Raw genomic sequence first — 10,628 nt, 5'->3', positions numbered from 1 at the left:
TTAGTTGAAATTTGATATGACTAGACTTCCTTCCTTTACATTCTTTCATTATGTCCTTTGATACTATTGACCTTTTGCTTTTCTTTTTTCATGAATGGGGTTATTTTAAGAGTCAAACTAGATAATATATGTATAGTGCTTTACAAAGCATAAAAAATCTCATCTAGAAAGACAGGAAGTTTCAAGACATGATGTATCCTAAAGACATGACATGATGTCTGCTGAGTTAAATTTCTATGATCAATGCCAAGATTTTAGAATATGAACAATAATTGTCCCATTTATAAAATGGAGATTTATGCTTCTTGGACCAGCCTCAACTGTTTGCTTTGTTGCCCTAATAAAGTCATGAATGAAAAGAAATTTGAAATAATGAAAAATAAAGGGTTTTTTTATGATTCTCAGGTGTTTTCTGTTTTTTTCTGCTTTAATGTCAATTAGTGATTGTTATGTTAAATATCTAGTTAATTCACTTCTTTCTTCCCAGAATGAATCATATGACAAAAGATCTATCTATCTATCTATCTATCTATCTATCTATCTATCTATCTATCTATCTATCTATCTATCTATTCATCTATCTATCTATGTCTTACTTATTTTTATGTGTCAGTTCATTATCTGGAGGTGAACATACTTAAGACATTCTTCAAAATTTTTCTGCTACTGTATATAATATTCTTGTGGTTCTGCTCATTTCCCTCTTCATAATTTCATATTGGTCTTCCCATGTTCTTTACAAAGTTACCATGTTAGTCATTTCTTATGATGCAGTGGTATTCCATCACATTTATATGCCACAATCTGCTTAGTCATTCACCAATTGATGGACATGTCTTCAATTTCCAGTTCTCTGCTAAAACAAAGAAAGCTACCAGAAATATTTTATAACATATAGAATCTTTTCTTTTTTACTCAAACTGTGATTTCACTAGTTTCATGATACCACAAATAAAAATGTATTAGTTTTACCATGATTTAAATAATATCCAAATTGTCTATTAATCTGTTTGATTATATTTCTCAACAGGCATGCTGGATCATTTTTCACTCCATCAGGCTTCCAATTAAGAAAGTTAAAACATGTGCCTTTCATCAAATACATCTAACATTAAAGGAAATAAACTTCATTGTTTAAATTTAATAAATATCATTCCTATAATTCATTAAGTGAAAATTTCTAGTTTCATTCCAAATGTTGAATATTGGCTGAACTTTGGAATAAATCAACTGGATTTATATGTAAAATAATAATAACTAATACCTGTATTGTGACTTAAAATAGTGCTATGTTATTATTCACATATTATGGATGAGGAAACTGAGATTAAAAGAAATTAAGCAATTACTCAATGTCTGGAGAAAGATTTGAAATCTGGTCTTCCTTATACCAATCTTAGTGCTCTATGAACTTCACACAAGGAAGAAAAAAGAGAGAAAGGGTAACAGAAAAGCAAAAACAGATGGGAATATGGAATAATCAAGAAGTTGGCAGAAAAATGGACAAAATGGAAAATAAAAATATCACTAAATTCATTTTGCTGGGCCTTACACAAAGTCCAGAACTTCGAAAAATATTCTTTGTAATTTTCTTAATCGTATATATTTTCACTGTGACAGGGAACCTACTCATTGTCTTAACCATGACTGCCAGTCAAAGTTTGAGATCACCCATGTACTTTTTTCTAACCTTCCTATCCCTCATGGATGCTGCCTACTCTTCAGTCATTGCTCCTAAGATGATTGCGGATTTACTCTATGAAAAAACAAGCATCTCCCTGGAAGGCTGCCTGATCCAGGTCTTTGCAGAGCATTTTTTTGGAAGTGTTGGCATCATCCTCCTTGTGGTGATGGCTTATGATCGCTATGTGGCCATCTGTAAACCTCTGCACTATATGACCATCATGAATCCTCGGGTATGCCACCTGCTAGTGGCAGCAGCCTGGATAGGAGGTTCCATACATGGCACCATACAACTACTTTTCGTGATCAATGTTCCTTTCTGTGGTCCTAACATTATTGACCATTTCCTATGTGACTTGTTCCCATTGCTGAAACTGGCCTGCATGGATACCCAAGTTCTTGGTCTATTAGTCACTGCTAACAATGGAATATTGTGCCTGTTAACCTTTATCTTATTAATTGTCTCCTATATAATTATCCTCTCTTCCCTGAAGGGTGGTAGTTCAGAAGGAAGGCGAAAGGCCTTTTCTACCTGTAGCTCTCACATCACAGTGGTTGTCTTGTTTTTTGTTCCCTGTATATTTTTGCATGTGAGGCCTGTGACCACTTTTACTATAGATAAAGCTGTGTCTGTATGTTGTACTCTGATTACTCCTATGTTAAACCCCTTGATCTATACTCTTAGGAATACAGAGGTTAAAAATGCCATCAGAAACCTCTGGATAAGATGATTGATTACATTTGGCTGTTTAGGAAAAGTCAAAAAACCAACCGAAAATCATTTAAATTTAATGGAAACAAGAACATGTTTGGTTCGAATTATATATTATTCAGTGAGTATACTTCTTTTACTAACAAAGATCACAATCCTTTCATTAGCTGAAAAAGGAAATGTCAAACCACTCCTGTATCCTTGCCAACAGAACCTGGAGTCAGGAAGAACTGGATATGATTGAAACAAATGAATGGCAACAACAAAAATGAGTATATTTATCTATACAATTATATACATGAAACTATAAGTAAAATTAATTAACAAACCAGTGAAGGACAAAGGAAGAGATTAATAATACAATGTTTGCAAATTAGAATTTTTGTTTATATTTTTGTATTTGAAAATGAATTAACTTTTAAGTTCAAATTTATATTAGGTTTTCCAGAGTTGTAATCTTGTGTAACAGATATCTTGAATATGTTGCTATTCATATTGTTTCCTGATTAAATCAAGGTTAGAAATTCAGTGTATGGAATCTATAATTACTTATATTGTGTACATAATCAACAGAATAAATACATAATATGGAAATGACATTTTATTCTGAGCTCATTCTAAAAACTGGAAGATTTCTATATATCTTTTTCATAAGGAAATTGACTATTTCATCTCTCTGTGATTCTGTATAACTAAAGAAATGCTTAGGACTCTGCTGGACTGGAAGAGAGGGTTCCTTTCTTTTTACCAATATAATTTTTTTAATTTCATAAAGTACTTTATCTCATGAGTCTCAGAACAACTGTAAGTCAGGTGCTATTATTATCCCAGTTTCAAAGGTGAGGGAATATGCTGAAATATATTAAATGACTTTTCCTTGTACCTAATAAATATCTGAGTTAGGTTTTGAATGAAGACTTCCTGTCTACAGGTCCAAAACTTTGGCCTCTCTACAATCTAACTGGTGGACTTACTTCTAGATCAAAGTCTAAGTAGAAGGATTTTCATAAAGGTCATGCAAATAATAAGGAATAAATATAATATTATATCTAGAAATACTTTAAACAAAAACTTTTCTCTTAACAAATGAGGAAACTGAGGCTACCTTTGAGATACCAACTTGCACCTATGAGACTTGCTAATATGATAGAAAAAAAATAATAAATTCTAGAGGGATGTGGAAAAATTGGAACACTATAAGTTTTAAACTGATGCAGCCATTCTGGATAGCAATTTATAATTCTATTTAAGAGTTTTAAAACTGTACCCTTTGATATACCACTACTAGGTCTGTATCTTAACAATATTTAAAAGAAGGGGAAATGTCCTATTTGTTCAAAAGCTTTTTGTGATGGCAAAAATTTGGAAATTATGGTGATGCCTGTTAATTAGAGAATGGCTGAACAAGTCATGGTATTCGATTATAATGGAATAGTATGATGAGAAGATTGATGCTAAAAAAACCTGAAAAGACCTATATGAACTGATGCACCAAGTGAACAGAACCAGTAGAAAATTGTATACATTATTATATTAAATGAAGTAATACTTTCGTATATATCTATGTATTAACACACTGATATATAAGCATCTTCTAAACATCACTTAATTTACTGTTCAACCTGATTTTATTATATCCCTCTTCACCTCAGAATATGATCTTTCTCATCAATCAATGAAAGAGGAAGGAATATAGAGAGATACATAAACAGAGAGATATACAGAGAGAGGAACAGTGATAGAGTGAGACAAATAGGAACAGAGACTTCAAGATACAAAGAAAGATATGGAACAAGATAGAGACAGGTATGAGACTTATCTAAGAGCTTTATATTAAATTTAGCTTTCTCAAATTGTTTAACCTATATGTTAAGTGCTAAACCCTTTGTCACACAGTCAGTATCTGTTGGACAGCCTATGTCTTCTTAGCTTCTAGCCACTTCTACATGCAGTTATGGTGACTTGATAGTAGTTTCAGGGTAGAAGGAACTGAACAAAGCTAATGAACACATGAAATTAGTTTGACAATATGCAATGGAAGAGGCACACTTTTATAGACATTGTGTCTCTCAAAAGCATTACCACAGCTATTGTCCATAGAAATAAAAAATGTATCATAATAAAAGAATGAAGGAAACAATAATTACATATGTATTAAGTGCTTAATAAATGTTACCTCATTTGAATCTCACTACAACTGTGTGAAGTTTGTCAGATCCTTTAAAGTTGATTTTTGGTTTTGTTTTATGAGTTGGTTTCTTTATATCAAGCTGAAATTTCCTCTCTTTCCATCCATCCTTTTTTTTTCTTGATTCTACCATCTAAGGTTAAACATAATTCTTCTATTTCTTCTTTCACGCTATTTTCAAATATATTCTAGTATCAATTTTCCTTCCTGAAGGTTTCTGTTCTTCAGATAAATTTCACCAGTTTCTACAAGCAGACCTCCTTTGAAATGATCCTGAGATGTTTTGACATACAAATTTCTTTAATTTCTAAGTTTTTACTTTACCAGTATCTGAAAAAAATGTGGATTCTGAATGGAATAAGGAAAACTAGATATATTTTCTTTATGGTAGTGTATGATACTACTATAACTTTTCTATTTCCAGCAACAATGCTATAATGAAGATTAGAATCTTTTTCTCTCCTGTGATTGCCAGATGACCATTCATTTGGAGTGTGAGGCCCTATGAAAAGTGGAAATATTTTGCGAGTAAAACTATTTTATAACTAGGCTTCCCATTTTATATTTGGAAATGACATCTAGATCACAAGTGTGAGATTTAACATTTATGAAATTAAGATAATTGGTCTCCCTTAAAGAAGTTTTTTACCACTTTAGTCCATTGTCTACATTGATACATAACTGATTTTCTTAAAGTTTGGATTTGATCATGTCATTCCTCTACTCAATAAACTCCAATTGTTTCCTACTATTTCAAGTATTAAATAGAATCCCTGTTTGTCAGTTAATATTCCCCAAGGTTCCATCCTTGGCTCTCTTTTTTGTCTATACTCTCTCTTGGTAACATCCTTAACTCCCATAAGTTTAACTATTATCCCTGTGGAAATGGTTCACAGAAATGTATGGCATCAATCTCTATCTTCTATCTCTCCATGTATTGATCAGAGTTTACACATTTCAAAGTGATTTGCACACTTGTCTTTATTGTATAAATTCTTTTAATTTAGCTCATTCCTTTCTTCAATTATTTATAAAAGTTTTCAAAATAATTTATTTTTAGTATTGATATTATGGTATATTCCTTTTGTTCTACCAAAGAAACTCTACCTCACTTTACAAGTTATTTCCATGTCACTAAGAATCTACTTGTTTTCTCATTCCTTATAGTAACACCTTACCTCCACATACCACAATTTATTACACTATTAGCCAACTGTGGAACATCCTTTTAACTTCATTTTTTTTACGTTCTCTCTCACAATGTAACTGGTATATGACAATATACCAAATGACTGCTATAAGTATTTTCTGTTACAGAGGGCATTTCTTCCTTTTAGAATTGCTTTTGGATATTAGCATAGGAATGGGATAGCTGAATGCAAATTTGTATATTATTTATTAATTCTTCTTTGTGTGTAATTCCAAATTTCTTTTCAGAATGATTGATGTATTTTTCAGGTTCACCAGCCTGGTATCCATATGCCTATTTTTTCATAGCTTCTTCAACATTTGTCTTTTTTTGTTTTTGGTCATTTTTACCAATGAGAAAAGTCAGACCTTTTTGTTACTCAAAGTTACCATTCTTGTATAGGACATCACTTGCTCTCCTCTAAATTATTATAATGTCTTCCTAATTATCTCAAATTAAAATATTTTATTTCCTATGTACTACTGCCAAAATAATTTCTTTCATGCAGTTATGATTGTCTGTTTCCCCTATTCAAACAATTACTGTGTGTAAAGTTGAAAAGACCTTGTACCCCTTTTATAACTACATTACCCAAACTCCCTTTCACCAGACCCATAATTCCTTAAGTCTTTTCCTATTGTTTGTGGATTACACAGGACATTTTTGATATGGTTGTTGTGGGTGTGGTGACGGGGCTTTTTGGAGAGGAGGCTGCATGGTAAGAGGGAGTTGGAACTCTTTCCCTGCTCTTTAAATAAAATCCTTATAAATATCATACTTTGGAGGCATTGAATATTAGTTTTAAAAATTACAATTGGAGACCACGAAGGGATTTTCAGACTCCCTGTGAAAATAGTTCCCAGCTGCACCTCCCTCACCTACCCTCCCCCAGGAGTGGAGCTTTATGTGTTTTTTAAGACCTTTGCTGAGAGGCTGCCTCCCATTTTTCCCCCCATCTGTGCTTTTTCCCTCCCAGTTATCTTCCACATGCCTTCCCCACCAGCTCCAACCTTGTGCTGGGTCCTCAGACAGCTGCACCCTCCTGGCACCTTCCAAGAGCTTTTTCCACCCCTTGACTGCCTGGCCTGGCTGTGTTTTAAAACCTAAGGCTGCTTTCAGTCCCAAGCTGCAGCCAGCACCAGACTTAAGCTGCTTTATTTACTATTGTGGTTTCCTGCCACTGTGGACCTTTTTGAGACTGTCCAGCTGACCTGCCTACTACTCCTGTGACTGGTAAGCTTTAAAACACCCCACAGCCCCTAGTCCCTGTGCGAGAACGAGCCCTTTAACCTTGCAGAAACCACTAACCTCTGCTGGACTTTTTACCTTGATGTGGGGAGGTCATGACCTTTTCTCATCCACCCAGCCTGCTTTCTAGCTTCCCTGCCCAACTGGGGTTTTAAAAAAAGCAAGGTAATTGCTTCAACCCCCAGTTTCTGACTGTGAAGTCTTTAGAGAGAATCTGCCCTGTTTTCTAGCCATATCCTCCATTTTGGTTTCTGGCAAACACAGTCATGCCCCTTGCTTGCCACTCCTACCCTTCTCTGCTGTAGTGTGACCACTTAGCCACCAGAGGTCAATAGAGAACACATTTTTTTTTCCTTTTCTGTTTCTCCCCCCTTCTTCCTGCTAAGCAACAACACCAAATAAGTATATACATAAATAAAGGCATTAAAAGTTTTTTAATTTGAAAAAATTAAATTAATATTAAATAAAAAATTTTTACACATTTATATAACTATAAAATATATACTATAAACACATTATAATATTTACTATAAATGAATAAATTATAATTAATTTTTTCAAACAAAACCATTTAATTGAAAAAAAAATAATAATACACAATACCCTTTAGCTTGCCTCTACCCCCAAATTAAATAAATAAACAAATCAATATATACATTAACAACTTATTCTATTTTCTACTTCCCTTTAATCTGCCTTTTTGATCACAATGATCAGCAGTATAAATGCTACTCTACAAGAAACCCTTGCGGTTTTTGCCCAATTAAGAACTTATAGAGTTCTTGATTACTTCCTTGTTTCTATGTGGCTTGTAATTTTCTTTTTCTCTGGGTTGGATGGTCACAAATAAGGAGAATGCGAGCCGATATACAAGTTCAATTGAACCAGATAGTGCATCACTTACAATCTCAAACGACAGAAGAGAATTCTCCCCAAAACAGGCCTGACTTTTGCAAACCTGTTTCCTCTAACATAGGAATACCTTATTCCTCTATTATATCTCAGGTGCAGAAACACTTCTCTCGCACTCTAAACCAATTTGCTCATGCTCTGCAACTCCTGCCTAATGTGGCCTACCCACAGTCAGTAAATGATTCCTGTGCAGGCCTTTTTCCCTTAAGGGAAGTGTCCACAATAGCACCTGATGGGAATGTGATCACATTGAAACAATATAAGCCTTTCACAAGCCAGGATATAAAAGATTTCAAAGAAAATCGCCCATCTTTCACCGAAGAACCTTTAACAGTAATAAAAAAATTTGATGATATTTTCTATGATTATGACCCCTCATATAAAGATGTGGAAAAATTGCTCCGGGCTTTCCTAAAGGAAAGGGAGAGGACTAAAATTATCTCCCATGCTAAAAAACCCCAGGGACGCAATTCAGTATGCTGGCCAGCTGAAGATCCTAACTGGCAGTATAATGACTGCAAAGACTACTCAGACTTACATCTTGCTAGGTGTGCCCTTCTAAGAGAAATGCGAGCATGTGCTGAGAAACCTCAGGCCTGGCCCAAATTTAAGGCATTACACAATCTGATGATGGGACACCCTCCCAATTTATGGACAGGCTCATTGAAATGGGAAATAGATACATGGAACTTGACCTTTCTCTTGAAAAGGATGTAAGGCTAATAAAGGAACAATTTGTCCATAACTCTCATAAAGAGATTGTAGATCATTTTAAAACACATTGCCCTACATGGCCCAAAATGGACCTTGATGAGTTAAGGAGAACTGCTGTTTATGTCTTTAACAACCATAAAGAAAAACGGGAAGAGAGTAATAATTTATTGGACATATTTAAAAAGAATGTGGACATGTTTAATAAGGGACTAGACTTTTTAAATGACTCTGTTGTAAGTGATAGAGTTGAAAAATGACTACAAGAGTCTGCTACTAAACTAATGGCAATTGCCCCTCTCCAGGAATCTAACTTTCAGCCCATTATATGCCATTTCTGTGGAAGAAGGGGTCATGTAATGATGAACTGTAGGACTTGGAATCAAGAATTTAGAAATAATAACTTCAGAAATTACAACTTTAGAAATAATTGTAATTATAGAAATAATAACAATTATAGAAATAATGATTATAGAAATCATAGAAATAATAACGATTATGGAAACAATGATTTCAAGGATTGTGACTTTAGGACTAGTAACAGATCTAGGTATATGGATCAGGCAATTGATGACTCATACCAAATGATTCCAGTGCAGTATATCTTGAATGGAGCTTGGCCCCAAACCACCCAGGGTGCTACTGACCCTCAAGGAGGAGCCCAAAGGCCTACCCAAAGATTATGAAGGTGTATGGGGAGGTGTTAAGGCACAGGGATCAAAGGATACAACATTTGATTTTCCAGACCCTGATGCCTTCCTGTCCATTGTCCCCATCCACTGCCCCCCCATACTGATGAGCCTTATGTAACATTAAAGGTTGGTAACACCTATTGTGACTGTCTTGTGGACACTGGAGCTTCCAGATCTGTATTGAAGAGTACCACAGACCCATATTGCAATTCCATAGGATCAATAAGTGTAGTGGTTGTATCAGGAAAACCCCAAATGTTTCCAAAGCTCTCCCCTAGAACAGTAGCCATAGGGCCCCTAAATGTGGAGCAGTCTTTCCTATTGATGCCCTGCTCCCCTATAAACTTGCTGGGGAGAGATCTTTTATGCAAGCTTAAAGCCACAATAAATTGCTCTCCAGATAGTTCTATGTCACTGGAATTGCCTGAGGAATCCTTAACTTTGCTCCCTGTGTTCCTTTCAGATAGTAATGAGATACAGAGATCTCCCACTTTTGAAATCCCAACAGATATACCTGAGTCTCTCTGGGCCACTTTACCTTCCAATGTTGACATACTTAAATCAGCTGTCCCTGTCCAAATTAAAACAAAATCTAGCCCAACTCTTTCCATTCCACAGTATCCTCTCTCGAAGGAGGCAATAGAGGACATTACCCCAGTGATAAATTCACTAATTGACCAAGGCATCATAATTCCCTGTAAATCTGAATACAATATGCCAATCCTGCCTGTTAAAAAGCCAAAATTGGGGCCTGATGGCAAGCATCTCTATCGATTTGTCCAGGATTTGAGGGCAGTGAACAATAATGTTATAAAGAGACACTCTATAGTTTCCAATATAAATACTATCATTTCTTCTATTCCTAGCACAGCTACATACTTTACAGTATTAGACTTGTGTTCAGCCTTCTTTTCCATACTTATACATGAGAATTCCAGACATGTCTTTGCTTTCACCTGGAAATATTCCCAATGGATATGGGCACCTTTGCCCCAAGGGTATGTTGAAAGTCCAACCCTTTTGCACAGATTTTGAGCCAAGACACAGATAATATTACATTTAAAAACTGCAAGTTAATTAAATATGTAGATGATTTACTCTTGGCCTCACCAGATGCCACGACATGCCAAGAAGATAGTAAACATCTTCTTTTAGAATTACATAAAAGAGGCCACAAAATATTAAAAGAAAAGTTTCAGTGGTATCTCCCAGAAGTGCAATATTTAGGCTTTATTTTAACTGCTGGGTCCCATTTAGTTTCTCCACGACGTATTCAAAGTATCCAAAACTTAA

At 34.8% G+C, this 10,628-nt stretch overlaps 1 protein-coding gene across 1 annotated transcript; it reads left to right on the top strand.

Moving 5' to 3' along the window:
• The first annotated feature begins 1,499 nt into the window (after nucleotides 1-1,499).
• LOC123250963 (olfactory receptor 4C6-like) lies at nucleotides 1,500-2,414 on the top strand. The gene has a single exon (XM_044680080.1). It carries the CDS (start codon nucleotides 1,500-1,502, stop codon nucleotides 2,412-2,414), a length of 915 nt encoding a protein of 304 aa, XP_044536015.1.
• The last annotated feature ends 8,214 nt before the right edge of the window (nucleotides 2,415-10,628 follow it).

Source organism: Gracilinanus agilis, chromosome 6, assembly GCF_016433145.1.
Source record: "Gracilinanus agilis isolate LMUSP501 chromosome 6, AgileGrace, whole genome shotgun sequence".
Classification (NCBI taxonomy): Eukaryota; Metazoa; Chordata; class Mammalia; order Didelphimorphia; family Didelphidae; genus Gracilinanus; species Gracilinanus agilis.
The sequence above is the reverse complement of the archived record's forward strand: the minus strand, read 5'-3'. Positions and strand labels throughout refer to the sequence as shown.

What these genes read in the sequence shown, in the direction of transcription:
- LOC123250963 (XM_044680080.1), top strand. Translation starts at nt 1,500, where the DNA reads ATGGACAAAATGGAAAATAAAAATATCACTAAATTCATTTTGCTGGGC.